This window comes from Lemur catta, chromosome 8, assembly GCF_020740605.2.
Source record: "Lemur catta isolate mLemCat1 chromosome 8, mLemCat1.pri, whole genome shotgun sequence".
NCBI classification, from domain to species: Eukaryota; Metazoa; Chordata; class Mammalia; order Primates; family Lemuridae; genus Lemur; species Lemur catta.
This window is the reverse complement of record NC_059135.1, coordinates 8,923,149-8,946,212: the sequence shown is the minus strand read 5'-3', so window position 1 is coordinate 8,946,212 and position 23,064 is coordinate 8,923,149. Positions and strand designations below refer to the sequence as shown.

At 41.4% G+C, this 23,064-nt stretch overlaps 1 protein-coding gene across 1 annotated transcript in view; it reads right to left on the bottom strand.

Moving 5' to 3' along the window:
* The window catches only part of DNER (delta/notch like EGF repeat containing), a 273,010-nt gene that overhangs the window by 140,464 nt on the left and 109,482 nt on the right, over positions 1 to 23,064 (bottom strand). The window contains exon 4 of the mRNA XM_045559043.1: positions 22,876 to 23,042. Coding sequence (XP_045414999.1) covers positions 22,876 to 23,042 — 167 coding nt within the window. The remainder of the gene's footprint in view (positions 1 to 22,875; positions 23,043 to 23,064) is intronic.

Below are 23,064 nucleotides of genomic sequence, written 5' to 3'. Positions count from 1 at the left end.
GTGGGGGAAGAGAGAAAGAAAAGGGAGGGAAGGAGGAAGGAAGGGAAAAAAAAAGGTACCGCTGGAATTGAGAGACCCACTTCTATATACTGCACAACTGGGTGATTTCCCTAATGGGTTGTAAAACTGTAATGAAGGAAAACTTTCTCCACAGATTATCCAGGGATCTGTTAACACCCGCAAGTAACTAGTTATGATAACAAATAAAAGTTGGGTTTCCTTCTCCCTCCCCCCGTTTCTCTTCCCCTCCTTGCCCGCTCCCCTAATACAAAAATACACACTCTGCTCTTGCCCACAACTCCACACCGTGCTCATTAACACAGTAATGAAATGTGCTGCCATCATTACGGTCCTTTTAAAATGGTGACTTTGCCAAACTCCCCTCCCTTGGTGCAAATGAGAAGTTGAGAGCGACTGGACGGGGCTCCAGTCATTATCTTTGGCATAGAGTGGTCACTGAAAGCGCACAAATGGCTGGCTGCAGGCCATTAACTGTTTATTTTACTACTTGTCTTCCTTAATATTAACGCTAAAGAGTCTTAAATGGACTTTGTAGTTAACACCTCATTGGGATTAATAGCAAATGGGATTTGCATTTCTCACTTCAGTTGTTTGGCTAAAGACCATTTTCTTTCCTATTAAAGGGAAACCATACACAGAAAATAAAAATTCTGACCATAAATACTTGAGCAGTAGGTGTTGGAAACAGGCTGTGCTGAGTTTTCCTATTAAGACTGGGAGAGTCACTTGGCACAAACCTATAACCTATAAAAGTTGTTCACAGTCCATGAAGTCCCACGGCTGGCACCAGATAGGCATGAAAGGTTTGAAATAGTACAGTTTCCAGCTCCAGCTAGAGACCCAGGGTTTTTGCACTAACTTAAGCACTGGGAGAGCAAGCACCCACCATCCCTACGTCTCACTCCTCAGAGGAAGGGATGAAAGGCACACCTGTGCCAACTCTGTAAGGAGGTACGGTGAGGTTGGTGCAAAGCTTGGCAAGCTAGTCAGGATCCCCCTGGATTTGTGACGTGAGACATGTGGGCTGGAAAGCAAAACCTAAGAAAAAAATCATCTCTTTGACAATGTCAGGCCAGGGGCAAAAAGAGCTTGATGCAGGAACCAAAGGTGAGACTGGACCAGGCAGCATGACAACAACCCTGGGCTCACTAACACACCTCAGCCGTGCGATGCAGCTGTCCTTCATCACACACACACAGAGTGCAGTCCAGACCAGGAGGTGCAGGGGAATTAAACAAGCACGGAAAGAGATGTCACCACACCCATGTACTAACACAACTGCACCTTATTCTCAGAGAACCTGCCTGGCCACACCGGCTAGCTCAAAACCTCGTTTAGGGTCTTTTTACCTTTTCTCAACAAAGCTTTTTCAAAATTTCCATTTAAAAGGTTAGTTGCTGTTGTTTGCTTGCTTGCTTATAAGTTTTGAGGCTTAAAAAAGCAAATCTCCTTTTGGAAAATTCACCTATACAGAATATCTCATTTCCATGGGTTCCCAAGTAAGGTATGACCAAAAATGCTTTCCAAATTAGAAGACACGATGGCACGTAATGGCAACAGTCCAAATATTTTTGCCTTTGTCATTCATCTAAATCATTAGGTAGATTATACCCAATGACTATAAAAATTACATATTAATATTTGTTCCAAGGAAAAAAATTGTAAAGATAATGTGAAGTTATTCTAAAAAACATATAGTCAACTTGCTATCACCTGAAGATTGATTTATTCTCAACAAATCCAACTGTCAAATATAATGATTCTTAACAACTACCTTTCTACTTTGTCAGCATCTCAGCAGTACCCTCTGTCTATGCATCCTGCACAGCAAACTCTAAAAATTTAATATCAAAATATATAGGCTAAAAAAATGAACAAAAAAATTAGATTGAGAGTTCTTAATTCAATGTTCTACATTCTTTCAAAAGAAACTTCTATTCCTACGGTAAGGGGTTACTAGTCCACAGTACTATATTTTGTTTAATTTTTTATTTACCCTACCACATTGCTCTCTCCATTAATATTAGACTTAATTATTTGTCCTAAGTCAAATTATTTGTCCCAAATAGAATATTTGAACTGTGAGAGTGACTGCTAACTACCACTGATGTCCATTCTCCCCACATTCCTTTAATAATAGAATGTGGAGCTTTTGCTGCTAAACAGTATGTTCCCCACCCCCTATGACTAGTGAAACAATGGGTGGTGATGCTATGTTGTCATTTAAGAGGCCTGAGCATGTGACCGCTTGCCCGGGTCCCCTGCCCACCGGCTGACATGCCAAAGTGATGGTGACAGTTAGTTTGGACCCAGAAATGGAATCTGTGTGTTGAGGGTGCAGAAGTGCACTATCAGTCCTGGACGAGCTATGTCTGCACTGTGCCATGAGGGAGAAATTAACTTGTAGTTTGTTTAAGCCGCTGTGTTTGAGGCCTCTCTATTACAACAGCTTAGCCTGTTCCGTAAGCAATACAGGCCTACAAATGAATCACATAAAACTCCCTCTGCTGGGCCACATCCTACCACCTCCGCCACCTGGCCCAGAGGAATCACCACTGAGCTACTCCTTGGTGTCACAAATGCAAAGTACTAACTCCATCACATCCCACTCTCCTTCTTCCTCAGCATTTACAAAGCTGGGTCAGTCATCAAAGTGGCTCACCTTATACTGAACAGGGAGGAGAAGGACACCAGCTTGGGAAAAATATCTAATGTCATTCCTCTGATTATATAGGGATACCTTAAATACGTACATAAACAAGTATATTCCATAATCTGATTTTAACATTTTATGTATTCTGTATAGAGTGTATGTTTCACATTACAGAAGCGGTAATTGCCCACAATATCCATTCATTAATTCCAAATGAATGCCTCCTGAGGAGTGGCTTTACTATGAAAACCAAAATGAGTAACCAGGCCCATGTGCTTCCATGAGGGTAATGGGAGGTGACACCAGGCTCTGCCACCAGATGGTCTGAGTTCTCTCCAGCTCTGTGACTTTGGGAGAGTTAGTTACACCCTTCATGCCTCGAATTCCTTCTTTCTGCAATAGAGGTAATGACACTACCTTTCCTGGGGTGGTTGCCATGATTAAAGGTCTCAATATTGGCAAAGCTTTTAGGACAGCGCAAGCATATGATAGGGACTATATAAATCATCATCATCATCATCATCACCACCAACAGCAACATCAACAACCGTCTGTTTAAAACAGGGTCCTGTCTTAGTGCATTTGGGCTGCTGTAACAAACTACCATAGACTGGAGGCTTTTAAACACCAGAAATTTATTGGGGTTGGGAAGTATAAGATCAGGGTGCCAGCAGATTCAGTGTTTGGGGGGGGCCCGTTCCTGGTTCATAAATGGCCATCTTCTTGCTAAGCCCACACATGTTGGAAAGGGTGAGGGAGCTCTCTGGGGCCTCTTTTGTCAGAGCACTAATCCCATTTCTGAGGGCTCTGCCCCCATGACCTAATCACCTCCCCAAAACCCCACCTACAAACACTCCTCATTTTGGGTGTCAGGATTTCAACATATGAATTCAGAGGGCACATAAACATTCGGTCTATAGCAGGTCCTAAATGGAACTTAGAATCGTGTAGGTCTGAAGAAGAGGCTCTGGGATTTTTAAAACTATGTTCCCCTGAGGAAACAGCACTGCCAGGATGCAGGCAGGGAGGTCATTTAGAAGAGTCCCCTAACTCAGCCATCAAGTCAAACCTCTGAATGGACTTTTTTAAATGATTTCTACTCTCTAAAATTATTGCTACAATTTAAAAATAATGTCCAAATAAAAGTATACCATATATTCATAATGCAAATAAATGACTTTTACTACCTGCCATTTTGAATAATCCATATCTAATCTCTACTTTAAAAAGCCTATGCTCCAGTCTTTATTTAAAGTTGTAAAAAATATGTGAATAAACAAAGTATGGCTACAATTCATAAGCTTTAAAAGGCATTTTTTTTAAAAAAAAGGTATAATCAATAACTAATACAAGAGAGGCTGGCTAGTAAAACGGACATAATGGTATAAAAATATTCAAATTATAAAATCCTTTTTTTTAATCAAAATTTACAGTGAGACCTGTCAACTCTCCCCATGTGCCTATTTCTGGCAGTAAGTAATCTGCATTTAGAAAAATATTGTTTTATTGGCACATCATAATTAGATACCTTTTTTTAAATGCCAGTTTCTGAATACACATTGGTAGAACATGAAAATTAATTTGTACCTTCTTTTGAAATTTCGTTGGCTCACACAGAATATACAATTAAAATTCTTTAATCTCTTTTTCAATGTCTATTTTGATCACCTATTTATAATCAGTTAGAATTGTATCACTTTATCTCCCTCTAAAACAGTTTCAACTCATCAAATACTAGTAAATCAATTGCTAAATTACTGTAGCACTCATATTCAATTGCCCACTACATCCAGTCATTAATACCCAATGAATGCCTCCTGATTAATGGCATTACTATGAAAGCCAAAATAATTAATCACTTCTCTGTGAGACGTAAGGGCAATGGGAGATTATAAATACACCACTAATTGGGCTGTGAATGACTTTATAAATGTTAGGGAGTCAGGGAATCAGGCTTTCAAATGAGCTAACATGAAAAGCTGTTGATTGACATGTTTACCTTCCTGGCTATTGCAAGCTTTGTGAACATGATCTTTCAGTTACCCTTGTTCTAATACAGCTGTTTGCTCTGCTTTAAAAATCCCAAGTTTTTAAGTGGTCACCAACAGGCCTGTCTTGTAACTTCAAGTTCTTATGAAATAAGTTACCTGAATTTACAAGTGTTTGGTGAGATTTCTAACTGGAATTACATTTGCTTCCTGAAGTGTGCATACCAACTTTATTTTTCAGTGCATGTATTTATGGCACTAAAAATAGAATTAACCAATGTATTACAGTGATGCACCATGATTTGAGAGAGAAAAAATGTAGGGCTGTGGGGAGACTGAGTCTCTGATTCAGTCTGGGTTATTTCTAGTTCATATTAGCATTCTCGTCAAGGGAGCTGTCATACCCTTCGCCTAAGGCCTCAAGAGACTCAGCCCCTCTCCCATCTGGCTTACAAATGCCTAGACTCTGCAGCAAGTCAGAATTGCCTAGAAAGTTTACTTAATAAACTGTTGCTTAGGCTCCAAGACATCTGTGGGTTTACCAATTTCCCCAGATGCCTAACGACCAGGTATGAAAGGTGTTGACTTAGGGATGACTTGTTTTTGGCAAAGTTAAAATGCATATATTTCAGCAGAGGTCCTACACCAGAAAGAGTATGTTTTTCAGCTCCTTCCTTTCAAGGGCTCCTCATTGCCACTAGGATCCATCTGAGATCTCTGTAGCCCAACACGTCTGCCCCAGCCTACCTCTTCCCCACATCTCTACCACCCTCCTCCTTACTCTATGAGCCCCAGCCTCATGGCCTTGTTGCAGATCCTCTAATATTATGCACTCTCTCCAGCCACAGGGCCTTTGCACATACAATTCCAGCATTCTGCCTGGAAGGGTTTCCCCACTGCCTATATCTCAGCCCAATCATCTCTCTTCACGACAGTGATCTCCCACCCCAAGGTTATGACATATTTTATTATTAACTACAGTGTGCTGATCCAATTGTAATTCTCTTTTACTTATGTAATTATTTATTTAATACCTGTCATCCCATTAAAACATAAGTTCCATGAGGGCAAAGATTTTTGTCTGATTTGCCCATTGCTCCATTGCCAGCGCCAAGCAGGCGCCTATCAGAAACATGTTTGAGAGGGAGGAAGGAATGTGTGAATACATAAATACACGAGCGCAAGAGAGCTGACTGTGGTGACAGCACATCTGAGGAGGCGAGAGGTACAGACTGGCAGAGAGAGACAAGGAACCCAGCAAAGAAAGCTGGTAGCGATGAGAACACACTCTGGCTGACAGCTCCAGGGGGAAGTGATCAATAACAGCTCTGACCACGGAGCAAAGTGGCTTCAACCTTAGCTAGGGGACACCCTGATCACAGCGTCCCAAGCCAATTAGGTGGAAGGCCTCACTGTAAGCTGGGCCTCACTGCAGACCGTGAACAACGCCAGCAACCCTGCTTTGAGGGTTTACCAAGAAAGAATGAATTGCTGATTGTCCTGTCCCAATCAGCTCGCTCCCAAAATGAAATTCTTTAATTCAGTGTGACTGTCATCTCGGTAGGCTGAAAGGAGTTTCCCTTATCTGTCCAGAACAGATTTTATTTATGCTTCAGTCTTTACAAAAGTCTTGGGACTGCTATCTGATAATCGATTCTTTCTGTAAGGGTCAATGTAGCAAATTAAAAATTCAGTCTCTCTCCCTTACAACCTTTACTGTCCAAAATCCCAATCTGACTTTGTTTGAGCAGACTGTCTTCGCTGCTGGACTTTCTAACAGGGATCACGATGCGTCAGATGGAGGGTCCAAAACAAAACAAAACAAGAATGAACCTTTGTTCATATTCTAAAGAAGGGAAAAATTATCAAGCACATCAAGTGGATCTCACTCTTTTCTAGTTTCCATTTCTAATGCCGACTGTAAGCCCTGCCCCGGTGAGGGCTGCCTGCCACCACAGGAAGGAGACTCCCCAGTGTGGAATGCGAGTTTTGCAATCAGCTTCTTCGTAGAAGTCATCACACTTTAATATTCTAAACGAAATGATTTTTAAAATACAACTATCACGCTAACAGAAAATTAATTTGTTATTTTGCTGATTGTTTTGTATTCATGAATATTAGTTAATTATATAATACCCTCCACATTAATAATTACAGCATTATTTCTTCTTTTTTATTATTTCAGCATATTACGGGGGTACAAATGTCTAGTACATATACTACATATATGCCTTTGCCCCACCCGAGTCAGAGCTTCAAGCATGTCCACCCCCAGACGGTGCGCACCACACCCCTCCCCCTCCTCCCTCCTCCCACCTGCCTGACACCTGATGAATGTTACTACTATTTGTGCACATAAGTGTTGATCTGTTAATACCAATTTGACGGTGAGAACATGTGGTGCCTGACTTTCCATTCTTGGGATACTTCACTTAGAATGGGCTCACGCTGTATCCAGGATAATATAAGAGGTGCTAGATCACCATTGTTTTTTGTGGCTGAGTAGTACTCCATGGTATACATATACCACATTTTATTAATCCACTCATGTATTGATGGGCCCTTGAGTTGTTTCTACATCTTTGCAATTGTGAATAGTGCTGCTATAAACATTCTAGTGCAGGTGTCTTTTTTATAGAATGTCTTTTGTTCCTTTTGGTAGATACCCAGTAATGGGATTGCTGGATCAAATGGTAGTTCTACTTGTAGCTCTCTGAGGTATCTCCATATTGCTTTCCACAGAGGTTGCACTAGTTTTCAGTCCTACCAGCAGTGTATGAGTGTTCCTGTCTCTCCACATCCACACCAACATTTATTGTTTTGGGACTTTTTGATAAAAGCCATTCTCACTGGAGTTAAGTGATATCTCATTGTGGTTTTGATTTGCATTTCCCTGATGATTAGAGATGTTGAGCATTTTTTCATTTGTTTGTTGGCCATTAGTCTATCTTCTTTTGGAAAGTTTCTGTTCATATCCTTTGCCCACTTTTTAATGGGGTTGTTTGATTTTTTCTTGCTGATTTTCCTGATTCTAGTTATCAGCCCTTTATTGGATGTCTAAAAACTGTTTCTTTCCAAACCAATTGCCCTCTCTTACACATCCCTATAGACCTACACACTCATTCTTGCATACTCCAACCAATACTCTTTTATAGTTGTCTCTCTACCAAATCTCTTAAATTATATCTGTGCATATACATGTCTGTGCATCTCTGTAAGTGTGGGTCTATGTATGCATGTGCATCTATGTATGTGTATACACATGAATATTCATCTGTGTGTATATATACAGTTGTCCCTTAGTATTTGCAGATTGGTTCTAGGAACTCACCTGGATTCCAAAATCTGAAGATGCTCAAGTCTCATATAAAATGGAACAGTGTTTGCATATAGCCTATGCACATCCTCTCATATACCTTAAATCATTTCTAGAGTACTTAAATACCTAATACAATGTAAATGTCATGCAAATAGTTGTTGTACTTATTGGGTTTTTTGGTATTATGTTTTATTGTTGTATTTTTACTTTTTATTGGGGCTTTTCCCCAAATATTGTCAATCAGAGGCTAGTTGAATCCATGGGTGTGAAACTCACAGTTAAGGAAGAACAACTGCACATACACATACATACATGCACCTATGTATGTGTGTATCTATGGTGGATGTATAGATACAAGCATGCACATCTATTTACCTCAATAATACAGTCTACAAAATATGATCAAATGCTTGAAATCTAAAACAAACCCAAACCAGATGTGTCAGAGGGCTGTTATTCTCTTGCAGGAGCTCTGTCTGATTCAGATTGGCTGTGACACTTACTGAAACCAGATTCACCCCTGGACTTTCAATTGCATGAGACTCTACCCACCATCTTTGCTTGCTGGTTTTTTGGTTCTTTTCCATAAGCAAGTTTAAGCTGGATTCCCACACTTACAAAATAATCCCCCTCTGATTACTCACCAGTAACTCAATATCTATTGAATTTATTTATTCAGTAAATATTTATTGAGTGCCTACTATGAACCAGGCCCTGCATTAAGTGATTGTGACTAAACATTAAACAAAACATACAGAGCTCCCTGCTTCCATCATGCTCACCTTCTAGCAGGACACACAGGTAATAATCTATAAGTTATACCCTATATTAGAAAGTGATAAGTTCTATGAGGCAAAAGAGAGCAGGGTACAGGGGTGTGGAGTCCTAGGAGCACGAGGAGAAGGGAGGTTGCAGTTGTGTGAGAGTAGGTGACAAGTTAGCAAAGACACAGAGCAGGTAAGGCAGGGCCCAGGTGAGGCGTGGCCAGTGCACAGGCCTAGAGATGGGAGGTTGCTTGAGAAGTTCCAGAAGGGGCAGGAGTAAGAGGGAAAGGGTAGGAGACACAATCAGAGAATTAAGGGGCAGACACGTCAGGCCTTGTTGGCCCTTAAGTCTTGGCTTGGCTTCCGCTCCAAGGGAAATGGGAGCCACCACAGGAGCGTGAGCAGAAGTGGGACACGCTGTGGCCCTCCCGGGATACAGCCCAGTTGCGGGGGGCAGAGGTACAGCAGGGAGGCCAGACAGGAGGTTCCTACAATAACCCAGGTGAGCCAAGATGGCGCTGGGCAAGGCTGGTGGCCGCAGAGGTGGACAGATGAGGTCAGATCTGGGATGCGCTGAAGTTTGAGCACAAGGGGCCTCCTGTTAAATGGATGTGGGAAGTGAAAGAAAAATGGCAGGCGTGTTGCCAAGGCTGGGGCTTGATACACTGGAAAATGAAACTGCCTCATCTGATAGGGGAAGCCCCACTCAGAGTTCACAGCCTCTCAAAACAACTCTCCTGCTAAGATCTCAAGCATTATAATTCTCTCTTCTGTTTGCTCTTCCCGTCCCACTCCCTCTCACCATCTGCCTCCCTGCTTCTGCTCGCTCTCGTACTCCTCCTTGACTGGCTCACTTTCTCCTCCCATGTGGTACACTCGCCTAAGCCTTAGCACTCACCTAAATCCCTTTCTCTCCACCCCTGCACCTCCTCTCTCAGTCCTTCCTTCCTTCCCAGTAGCTTCAATTCTAACATCCAAACACAAGAGGCCCAGTCTCACTTTCTAGCGCTGGCCTCCTCGCTGAACTTGAGTGCTGCCTTTCATTTCCAGCTGCCTTCTGAATACCCAAAATACATCTAAACTAAACACAACCACTCTGCAGAAAAGAGCCTTTCTTTCTAACTGGGTATATTCCCAGGAATAAGACCCCCAACTTGAAACTCTGGTATCTGTCACTCTTGACTTCACCTTCCCTTTCTCCCTGCTTCCCTCCTGCACAAACACATCTACAGACTCAACCTTCACAACATCCCTGGCACCCAAGAGCCCTGCTTTCTGCTGCCATATCTACCTGATTCTGACCCTCAGGACACGCTGTGCCAGACCACCTCCACCCTTACCACCCGCACCCCTCATCACCTAAAACCCTGGACCATCACTGTCTGCAAACTGAAGAAAACCCACAACACCACATGCAACCCCACAGCCTATGCCCTGCCTAGTTTTCCATGGCTGAGTTATTGAAATCCACAGCCCAGCTAAATTGTTCTATCATTTCTGAACACATGCATCCTCCCTCTTACCCTCAACGCCTTTCCCTCTCACAGTACTCTTCAGTTCAAGGCCAAGCTCAAGACACATCTCAAGTCTAAAGCCTTCAGCTGCCCCTTGGTGAATACTCTTCCCTTGTGAATTCACATAGACCTTAAATTGACTGTATCATTCATCTAGTGTTTTATATACACTCCTTTATCTTCTCATTTACCTCTCTATGTGCAGCATTGTCTCAAAATCATTAGCATCTAACACCATGTGAATATTGACAGTTGCCCCTTATTTCAGCTTGTAAGGACTCCTGCTTTCTGGGTGAGTTCTCAGTCAAGTTTTCTGTTGTGGAGAATCCAAGTCATGGGCAAGACAGAGAGAAGAACTAAGAACAAACAGACAACGGAGAGCCACACTGACGTACAAAACACGGTGCTCAAAGGACAGAAGAAGAAGTGAAAGGAAGTAAAAGCCTCAAAGGCAGAGACATTGGGAAGGAGACATTGAGCGTGGGAGGGAGAATTTGAGGAAGCAGGTGCCAAACACATGGAGACCATTAAGAGAGCAGAGAGGATGAGATGAGATATCATTTTTGTTGCACAATAGGAATGCACTTTTCCCACAAAGTTCATATTCCCTCAAAAAGATGAATAAAGACTTCAATTGTTTTAATTCATTTTTTGGTTACTGGACTGTGTTTACTTGCGTAAGACTTTATAAACAAGACTATGCCGTGGGACTACAAAATTTATCTCGGTTACATAACGAGTATGTCCTGTCTTCTTGGAGGCTGAAATATGTTAAAGTTCTGGGACCTGATATTTCTTTGTATCCCCAACACTGAGAACAGTGTTCTACATGCAATAATTAATCAACAAATGTTTGCTGATGATAAACAGGCATGCAGAGAGATGAGTAGAGGATGTAGACCTTGTTTTTTATCCTAGTGGTGTTCCAGAGGCTGTCATCTGTTGGCAGTGATGTAGCCAAACAGTATTTGTCAGTGTATTTATTTAAGGAGATTTTCCATTTGTCTACCAAGCAAATATAACTTTTGTAGGTCAAACTCACAATTACAGCATTAAAACAGGACAACCGTGAGAGCGTGTGATGCTTGTTAAGGCTGCATGCGAATACCAAAAATATCATGGCATTCAAAACCCAAATGTCAGGGAGAGCATCAGAGATGAGGAAGAAAGAGAGTCTTTTTGAAATGCAATCCCAATTATTTATATTCCTCACCAAAAACTAGACAATTTTCTCCTGCTGACAGGCCCTACTTCCAACCAATTACTTGCTGCTCTGAGTTTTACACCCAAGACCTTTGCAAAAAACTATTAATATTATGACTACCATGATTTTGTGTCAAAAGTAAATGATCATCTCTAAAGCCTCCCTGACAGGTTTTCAAAATATTTGTCTTTTTGGACAATCCTTTGTCCCATTCTTATGAATCATTCTGACCTCATAAAAAGACTACGATAAAAGGGACTTAAATGTCTACCTTCAGGATATTGTAGTGGAAAAGCAAAAGAATCACAGAGAAGGAAATGGAATGAAGCCAGGGATCGCAATCCCCTGGAATATGAATGTTCTCTGCATAACACTAAGTGTGAGAAATGTCACCAGACCTTAGCAATGTGACAAGGACCATGAGAGCAGCGACCACTTGCTTATTTCCTATCTTCCCTTTGCCAGTCCACGTTTACTCTACTGTGCAAATGCAATAATCCAATGAAACCGCTGCATTTACCATTACTCTGATGTGTAAATGTAATATTGTCATGAAACAACTTGAAACATCTTCTGCTTAAAGAGATTTGTGCTGTCCTGTTTCTGGAAACTGTCAATGACTACTCTTCTCCCAAAGGAGATCCCTCGAAATCTCAGATTGTTAGGGAAGTTGCTAAAAGGTATATGTAAATTTCCAGTTGAATCTATTCATAGTTAACAGCACCTAGCTGAAAGTTAATGGAAGAGGAATAATGAACAATTCTAAAGATAAACTGGCTGTCCTAAGTGAAAGGTGGAAGAAAGTTAAGGACAATTTGATAGCATGTATCAAATCTGTCATTAAAATGTACAAACCCTTTAATCCAGTAAATTCCATAGCCAGGACTTTAACCCAAACAAATCACCAGAGAAGATACACGATGTCGTTATAGCAATATTTGAAATTCTGTCCAAAGAGGCAAAATAAAGGATAAAAGAAAAGAAAGTGCTAATTGTTTAAATTATATTAATAGTACGTTGATTTAACTGAACATTACACAGCCATTAAGAAGAATGTTATGGACTTATATTTATTAACATAAAAGAATGTCATTGATACATTAAGGGGAAAAAGCAAATAACCAGATCATACATCAATGTGTCCTTCTTTCAAAAAAATGTGCATGTCTATATGCATGCATCGTCATACCAAGAAAAGGAAATACCACAAAACATAACCCTGGTTGTCAGTAAGGGGATGGAGGTTACAGGAAAGGAAATTTCCATTTTTCTTCTCTCTCTTGTATATATTACTTTCATAATAAGAAATAGACAATTGAGCCTTTTTCATTCTTCGAAAGAAAGTAAATTACCTTCTGCTGAGAGAAAACCATAGTCCCAGAGGTTTTTATATTTAGTCCTGAGAAACTTTCTCTTCCCTCTCTCTCTCTCTCTACCCCTCTCCGGCTCTCTTCCTCTCTCTCCCTCCTTTAGAAAGAAGAAAGAGAAGAGATGCTACAAGGAGCAGGAATTTGGCTAGCAGAAAGGCAATTTAAAAAATTACTTTCTTAGTTGAAATGCGCACTGACAGAAGCTAGGAAAAGCTTTTGGCGGTAAGCTGGCAAAGCCCTGAGAAAGTCTGTCTCTAAGTTAAAAGAAGCAGGGAAGGCCTTAAAGAAATATCTTAATCAGATTCTGTGGACAAGATTGGGGTTAAAATTCACCAGTATTGGTTAAATAGTAAGGTATTTCTTTCCATAATTAAGAAGACGTTCTTTAAAATATAAAAATAATTTTCTTCATTAATTCTTACAAATTAACCTATTAATAAAATGTGCTAGCTTTAGTTTTTTAAATAAAAGGGCCCAAGGAGAGGTAGAGAGAATGAGGTAGAATGGGGAAGAAAAGGGAAAATTTATGGTTATAAAGGCAAACCTTGAATTTGTTTCTTGAAACCAAGCAAATCCCTCCACTTAATGCATCAGGCCCAATTTACAGAATTATCTGAAGCTGCTTTGTTCTCTTAAATTCTGAAACTGATGCACAAGAACTGCAAAAGCACTTTAGTAACTTACAACCTTGCTCTTATACATGCACTTGGACTGGTTTTCCTCAACCAAAGGGTTGTTCTTTACTTCTTAATTAGTTCCTAGAATTTGCACAAATTTTAGCTTTCAAAACAATCACCTGAAGACGTTGTAAAAAAATTCTCCTAAGGACCTACTGGGTCTGTGAATAGACCAGGAATCTGCCTTTTTAAACGAGCCTCATTCCAGGGACATCTTATTCCTCTTTGATCGCCTGCTCCATTGCACAGCCTGGGCAACTGATCCCCAGTGGGCCACTGAATCTTAGACTGCCAGCTCTAGGGACCAGGCATATCCAGAATAGAGTACTTTTAATGATGCTCAGTTTATTGCCACAATCAATAGGTACCAATAAATAAATGATGCTGACCATGACAATATTCAGGAAGATAGAAGTAGAGCATGAAGTTCAAGGCCAACTAATAAAAAATAATCCTGATACTCATTAACAATAATAAAAAGAAGATTATAAAGAATAATCCTGGCTGGGAGCAGTTGCTCATGCCTGTAAGCCCAGCACTTTGGGAGGCTGAGGTGGCGGGAGGATCACTTGAGGCCAGGAGTTTGAGACCAGGCTGGGCAACATAGCAAGATCCCGTATCTTAAAAAGAAAAATTAGCCAGGCATGGTGGTGCCAGCTGCTCTGGAGGCTGAGGTGGGAGGATCACTTGAGCCCAAGCATTCAAAGTTGCAGTGAGCTATGATTGTACCACTGTACTCCAGCCTGGGCAACAGAGAGAGACTCCATCTCTACAGGAAAAAAAAAAAAAAAAAAAAAACACGAAGAATCCTGATTGCTGATAATATAGAAATGTGGTCCGAATTTAAAATTTAAATTTCTTAGAAATCTTCGAACTAAGCAAACATGAATTTGATCTAAATTATGCCATTTGGGGCAGCTTTATGCTTCCTCTGTTTTTGTTCTTTTCCAACTATTGCTTTTTATTTGAACATTCTTAAGGGTTTTTTTTAACTCCCTCTATTGCAGGGAGTTCAATAGACCTTATTCAACTGTGGTTTTAAAATGACCACGAAAAGGTGAAATATTTGCATTTTCTTCTTTAAATCTTACACTTTCAGCAAAAGAAGATGTTAATGGTTCTATAGGTGGTGTCCTTTCCAAACTTTCTTCAACTATTTTACCTCTGGCCCCCAGATCAAGATATCTTAAAAGACAAAATACACCATTCCCAAAAGAATGATGAAAAGTTTCTTTTCTTTTCTTTTCTTTTTTTCCCCTTTGTATTTGATCCTCTAAAATACTTTTAATGCAATAAAAGGGGGAGAAGGATTTAAATGTCACAGAGGTAGGTTATAAAAACCTACAAAGGATTCTTAAGATTGACATTTTGCAGCTGGGAATTTTCTTCCCATGGTATTTCCTGAGCAGAATAATTTATGTATGAACAAAATTTAAGCAGTCAGGTGACTACCATGTGGTCATTATGGTTGCAAGGAGCTGTGACACAGTCCCTTCTCTCTAGAAGTTTGCAGTTTCATTAAACATATAAAACTAGCATACCAATAAATGGGGCAGGGGGATGGAGAACATTCTGGTGCAAAGTGTGTGATGCTGTAAATGCAATTTGCAGAGAGAAACGTGAGACAAAGGACTGGTAAAGCAAAGACTTTATAAAAGCCTTGAAAGAAGGGGAAGGGGAGTCACGAGCTGGGGGCAGGGGAAGTGACATCAGCTGTACAGAGAGGAACAAATGGAAAACTTGCAGGGCTGGGTTAGGGGAACACCCAGGAGCACTGAACAGCCAGCCCCACCACGAGGTTCAGAGGCGGGAAAGACGCAGCCCCAGTCCATGCTGGCCTGGGTCTCAGAGCTGGGTGTGGTCTGAAGCAGAACTAACAGGGTTATACAACGTCAGGGTCCAGACAGAGGCGGGGGCCTGCAGCAGCCAGGTGCAGTAGCCAGGCAGCGTGGCAGTCATGAAGGTGGGACTCCCAACAGTGGGACTTTATGCTTAAAGGAAATTAGATTTCACTCCAGGAAGCTGAAGGAAGCTTGGGACCTGTGCATTTAGAGCAGAAGATTCTAGTTCAATGTACAGCCAAGGGGCCAGGGGCCTCAGAAACCTCTCTCTGAATGGTATATGTACACTCAACCCAACTTGAATAGTAAGAGCTAATAAAGTCCTGCAGACTTGTTTTGAGAATGGCCTGGAGACTAAAGCTTCATGTAAACAGGCAGGTCTGGAGAACGAGGGCCTGACACCATGAGAGTGACAGGGGCGACTTTAGAAAATGGTCTGGCAGCAGCCTGCCTACAGGACAGATGGGGTAAGAAAGGTGCGTGAAGACGTTTCAGAGAATCTGCCCAGCTGTGCTGCACCAGAGCCGGGATAAAGACCCTCCCTTTTACTAAGGGACCTAAAAAAAATTATAATCAATGAAGATATTATCAAGGTAAAGAACATTGTGAAAATTTGTGTACCCTGCCCACTATCTTTATATCCTAACTTAATCCATAGTATCTGAGAGGCTCCTAGCAAATGCACACCATTAAATAGTGAAATGTAAATGTAAGTGGACATCGGAGGCAAGAAAACTATAACCCAAAGTGAGAGCGTGTAGAGAAGACACAAGCCGGCCTCAGCTCTTCACCGCTGCAAGAGGAGAATTACAAGCGGGTCCTGCACCTGCCAGTGGCCGCTCCCTACTGGAGGAAAACGTGCGCTAAGTGTCTCTCACGCCACATGGGAACCCTTTCCTCTAACATGTCCTGGTCTGTCCCCAGCCCCTGTCTCCTTCCACCCTGAGTCCTCCACAGGGAGCCAGGTCCTGGCTGCTCCAGGAGACCCCATGGCCAGGACGCTGTCACCGCAGCTAGAAGCCAGCCAGTAACGCGAGGGAAAAGCAGGGCAGGTGGGGAAGCGCAGGCATCGGCCTATTTATTTCCGGGTTCCTTTTAACTCCTGAGCAGGAAACAAAAGGATACACCATGAAATGGTTGAGATAAAGGAATACCCATTGAGAGCCCTGATGCCTAAACGGCTACAATAGGCACACACATAAAAAATGAACATTGGCAGCTACGCCTGGCTGCAGGGAGCTCTCCAGCCAAACTGAGGTCTTAGCAACATCTCGTCTCTGCTTTTCTATTGGAACTTCCTCCCCTTTTAATACTGCCGCCACCCTTACCCCAGCTTGTGTAGTCCCAACAGTGCGCCCTGCCTTTCAGGAGAGCTTTCCCCAAATCCTCCCTCTGTCAAATTTATAGGCTGAGATGTCCCAACCCCAGCAAAATTACTTTTGAAACTTTCATTTTAAAGGACAAGGCTTATAGGAATAGTTCACCTGGAAGGGAGGGAAGAGGTCCAGTTCAGGAATAAGAATAGAGTTTTACCACGGAATTCCAAAGGACTACCTGAAAATCTAGTCAAAGACTAGAAGATCCCTCCTTTCCCTTGGAGGATAAACAGAGAACTCAAGAAATACAATTCACACCTTGAGCACCTCTTTATATAAATTTGTTCCTATCCAAGATGAGAGGCAGTTGGAGGGTGGATGGGATTTTCAAAGGTTTTGTTACATGCTTGTTGAGATTAAACTCTATTTCCAGTTGTGGTGGTGATTAGTCAATTTGTAGCACTATTATTAAATGATCTTAACAGCACAGACTCCTGTGCCATCAGAATGCCGTACCCTGTCCTTCGCACATCCCGGGGGAACCCTTTGCCTGCCCTGCCCACCCCTGGCAGAGTTCGTTGCTCCTTCCTCTGAATCCTACAGCCACTTTTGTACTTGTCTGTGGCACTTGTATAAGCTTCTGTTGCCCCATTCACTCAGAGGCCACACCTAAATCATCTTCGCATTTCCAGACTAGCACAGTGCCTGGAAAATAAGAGTTGTACAGCGCAGATTTTCTAAACTAATACAGAACTATTTCCCACAGCCCTACTGCCTACAAATATAAGGAGATAAAACTAGGTTAAGTTCCTCAGTATGGAGACTTAGGAAGCAGGTAAATCTGTCAAAGGAAACGTCATTGGATGAGCAGAGAATGTTTAAAAGCATACATATTCTTGCATGATTTCACACACGTAGCTTAAAGTGGTAGCTCTAAAATTTTTTAGGGACTCAGATGCCTTTGAGAATCCAATGAAGTTGTGACTGTCTCCTGAGAAGGAGGCACAGATACAAAAAAACTATGGTGCATTTTCAGGAGATTCATGAGATCCATGAAATGGACCTTTGACCCCCATGACTGTCCCAAAACCAGCGGCCAACTGAGCCCAAATTGGGAAGTTTTGCTTAAGAATAACAGCATCAGTTGGTTGGGTATTAAGAATTCCATTTGGAAAAACAAAACATATTGTAAACTGTATGGCTACAAAAGATTGTATCTCCAAGGAAGCTTCACGTTTTCACTATGCTAGCCAGGACAAATGCGTCAGGTAAGTACATAAAGAATTAAGCCCTGGGGGTTGTGAAAGACCATTGCACCCAGGCAGTCTTAGTACCTTAGTAAAAGAAAAGTCTTAATCCTCCTGGTACCTGCTAAAGTACCTGGTTATTCCTGTCTTATTTCTCAAGAGAAAAAAAACAGAGTGAATTCACTGTTGTATGAACCATTTTGCAAATCAAGAATCTTTTCAAACTGAAAATTTAGGACCAAGGCAACTGAAAGCACTCTCTCCACAGCTCCCAGGAGACACAAAGGGGTCATGGGCAGACGGGGAAATCTTCTAATCCAATTACATTATCAATTACAAAGATATGAAAATTGTTGGTTTCCAGGGTTCTGTGATTAATAGCTACAGTCCTAAAGAAATGTTTCCAGCTCCAACAAGGACATTCCTATGGGCCACAGCTGTACCATTCACCCCTTCATGAAATTAAAAGTGGATCTAAAGTTATAAGAGAAGCATTTTAGGAGGTCACACACGAAATACCACCAGCTTGGATTAAACATTAACAGGCACTTATTTTTATAATATAAATTCAACATCTAAAAAAGTACTAAAACTATAAAAAAGGATGGTATAAATGTCTACCTAATAAAAGTGATTTAAAAAATAGTAGGTTATGGGCAGGAGAATAGAATGAAAGAAGAGAAAAAGGCCAGTATAAGGGGCTAGACAGACCACTATAAAGGAAGGCTGGAAAGAGGATAAACTGGGTCAAAATGAAAGTAATTTCAAAGACTAAGAAAGGGATGAAAAAAGGATTGAGGAAACAACCAATACGAACTACACGAGAGAAAAGTGTGTAGGAAAAATTGGGGTTTCTCTGAGTGAGTCTATAGACAGGAATTACGGAGAGAGCAGATACAGCTGCCTGAGTTTTCCGACCAAACAGAGAACTAACCTTGAGAATGTTCCGGGTTTGCCTGTGTGTGTGTCAAATTTTATGAGTTAAAGGAGATCTGAGACTCCATGTAGAGTGGAATCTTTAGCTAGCCATTTGCTCAAAAACCACTCCAAAAGAGATGGGCTTAAATGAGCTCTTGGAGACAGATGGCGTTTGGGGGTCTGAGGCAGGGAGAGAATGGGGCGGCGGGGAGGGGTGCGTGCCGGGTGGGGCAGGCCCTGGCAGTGAGGTCCGCAGCGCAGGAGTGAAGGGAGCTCCACCTGAGGGCAGGAGGCGAGAGGGGAAACCACCCAGAAAAGGGGTCCAGTGAGGCTTGCCCCTAAGGAAATGTGACCTGCAACAATTTTCTAGCACAGAGGCCACCCCGCAGAGGGCTGGTTGGGCCCTCACCCCTGAGGTGGGCCATTATATCAATGTCTCCAGGCAACCACCAGGGGAAAAAAATTGACCATACTTAAAACAGGAAAGCCACACCTGTGTTTCATGCAAATGTGACGGGGGCAATGAGCTTGACTCTTGGGAAATCCAAACTCTGGGGCAAACGAATCACTTGGGGAGCTAATGAGCACCTCTGATGCTCCCCATGGAGCGGGGGATGTTAAACAAAGGTTAAGTTAGTTATTTACCCCAAAACATCGCATAAAGCGAATCACATAGTTGGAAATAGCATATTAAGGGAAAATAAAAGATAATGAAAGAAAGGACGGAAGCGTTAAAATGTAGTGGCAACACAGGACGAAAGAGGCTGACGCTATGAGGTAGAACGTTCTATCATCTCTTTCTATGAAAGAATGTAAATATTAATGAGGCAATGGTAATGAAGGAAAAATGTTTAAAAAATTAAATGTGGCAACACTAAAAAAGGTCAAATTTAAGTGCATTATCTGCATTCAGAATGTGTACAACATTAGGCTCTCAGTGATAAGCTTTTTTTAAAAAAGAGCATTTGTGAAAATCTTGGGATAGCAACCAAGTTTGTCTCCCGAAGACACAGCAGGGACTCCTCTGCCTGTTGCATAGAAATATCAAAACACCTTTGGTCATCAGGCATGTGGAGTCTACCGAGAGTGCAGGGGAGAGAGGAAACGATCAATACCCCAAAGTGCCTCAAGTTTCTTTCTGAAAAGGAGCAGCAAGGACTGAAACTCAACACAGTTCTGGAACTTTACTCTCTTTTTGCCACGGAAATTCTCTTCTACCCACACTAGCATCCATTTGCTGGGCTATCAAATGCACGGCGGCGCTGTACTCTTCAGAATAGTCTTTGGTTCTTAGCTAAAACGTGTTCGTGTCTAGAGGGCCCAGACTGTAAAAGTGAATCATTTTAATAAGCTCCTTTTTCAAAAATAAAACGAAATGAGCATTAAACACATGTCAATGTATTATAGTAAGCATAAGCCTTCCACAAGGATTACAAAAGATAAATCTCGTTTCTTTAAGATAAAAAGATTTTGTAAAAGAAGTAGCTGGCAGGATGTAGGTGCAGCCAATTTATCCTCGTTAGGAAGCTGGCTGTTCTTCCTTGGGAGGAGCTTGTGTGACAGGACTGTCTGCTACCTTTCAAGAGAATAGCACTGAAAGATTGTGATCTCCATTACCAAGCCATGTGAAATACTTAGACAGCTCTAGCTAGGAAATTAAAAAAAGATATCAGATCACAAATTTTCAAAATAGAAAAAACTGGTTTATGGAAATAAAGGGTGTTACTCATCATTGTCTCTTCATCGTAACCTAAAGTATACTTTTTGTGAAAGAATTCCTTAATTTAGTTATTAACATATCAAATTAAAGTTTTTAAAATTATCCCCCTAGGGAATAATACAATTCAACCAAAGATCATTTTTATCATAAAACTTCTGGCTAGCAAAATGAGCTCAAATTGCGTCTGAGTCACAAAATTTCTTCTATCTCAAAAAAATCAATTTATATTAATATTGGGAATTCCTTCTCTATTAATATCCATTCCCACTCCCAATGTCAGTCTAAGGTTATAGTTATGTTACAGCCAAAGGTAGTATAAAATGCAAGCTAATACAGGTGCTCCTTGACGATGGAGTTACATCCTGATAAACCCATTGTAAGTTGAAAATACTGTAAGTTAAAAATGCATTAAATACACCTAACCTACCTTAAACGTGCTCCAAACACTTATATTAGCCTACAGTTGGGCAAAATCACTTAACATGAAGCCTATTTTATAACAAAGTGTTGACAATCTCACTTGATCTATTGAACACTGTACTGAAAATGAAAACCAGAATAGTTGTACGGAAATAACACATTTGAACTCATACATTTGAACGCACTCCTCTTTCGAACCATCTATAAGTTGAAAAATCGTTGTCAAACCATAGTAAGCCAGGGACTGTCTGTATTTCAAATAGGTATCTTCTGGTAACATTAATGACATTTCAGAGTAGTGACACTTCATACATTTTCTTGAACTATTACCTCCCTCCATGTCATAAATAAAACTTTCAAAATATACAAACTATTTCCTTTTAGATGAATTGTTACAATAGATACAGAAGTAAATAATAGGTATCTTGAAATGTATTGGGGAATGAAATTTAGATTTGACTCCTGGCAATACTTTATCCACAATTCGGATTATAGTAACCATCCTGATTGGTCTGAAATTAAAGATGCCCACCCCACCCCCTTTGTCCAGCTGTGTCCATTCCCCAAACTAATTTCTCCTTACCTTCTCTCCACCCAATAAAATCCCTGCTTCCCCAAGCTGGATTTCCAAAGATTGGAAAAAGAACTCATCAGAGGAGGGTCAGTCAAATATAAAATGCAATATAAATTATATAGTGCTGAACATTTTCTCTTGTGCCTTTATCTTCATTATATTTGCTTCAAACATATATTGTAGAGAACAAATAAGTCTAAATGTTTATCTTCCATCTATTTAGCAAATACTTAGTGTATCTCAGAAAAAATAGAGAAAGTATCCAAGAATAATCCTTAACATTTGTAATTCATCCTTTCATACCCAATGTCTCATTTAATCCTCCCGACCTCCTCCAGTGACAGGTGCTGTCACTGCTCACCCCAGCCTGCAGGTGAGGACCAAGTATACGGTCAGACAGGACAAGGTATTGACAGCAGGATGAAAGAAGCTGCTTGGGTGCACTGGACTGGGATGGGTAGATTCTAAACTTTTGCTTGTGTCTCTGAATTGAGGCTGCAAGATGGAACAAGCTCTAATAAAGCAGTTGATTATATCAGCACACTAGAGGGCTGGAGTTGCAGGTTCCAACCCCAGAGGTACCATATGCTGGGTGAGGGATGAAGACAACTGGGAGGATACAGCTGGAATGCTAAACTAGGGGAAAGGTGGCCCTCTGGAAACTGTCCAAGTGCAGCTCTTGAAAGCAGCAGGAAGGAGGGTGGCAGGGGGAGCAGAAAGAACATGAGAGTCTTGCTTTCTGACTGCCATTTCTACTCCAAGGCAGAGGAATTTGAAAACAGCTAATTAGACATGTGATCATTTAGAAAAGTTCAAGAATGGGTAAAAAATTAGAATTGACTCACGCAGGAGGGGTGGTTGTGGGGGAGAGGGCCCCAAAGAGAGTTGTAATCCCACAAGTTACTACTGAGTCAGGGGCTCCGAAGTGGCAAATCACTAGTGAGGTGCTGTGCCTGACAGCCCTAAGTCAGGCTGAAATCAAGTAGGAATAACATCTGACATCTCAAGTTGCCCACAATTCCTGGAGAAAATGGACAAACAGTCAAAAGGAAAACTGACATTAAGTGCCAAAGATCACACAGCTATGATGCTCTGGCCAGGGCTGGAATACAGTCTCTGGATTCCAGAGCTCACGCTTTTTCCAATTTGAGCCTTACTGCAAATACATTAGAACCCAATTGTGGTTGTAAAACCTTACCAAAAATGAAGAAAATAGTGCTGATGGCTAGAATTCAGATTATCCAGGCAAAATTCCCTACCTACTATCTGTAAACACCAAACCAAGGTTGAGTTGAATCAGATGTCTAGTAAAAGATTTCCCTAACTCACCAATGAAGTGATTATTCCCCAAGGCGAGCATCTCTTCCAGGAGAACAAGGCCCCCTGGAGCCTGGAGAGGGGTCACACTGCGTCCATCTATGAGGGAGCACTGTTGAAATCCCGTGGCCGTGACCTTCCATAGCAAAATCAGCGAAGCAGTGGCATCTTGCCGAATCCTGAAAACAGGAATGATGTAAA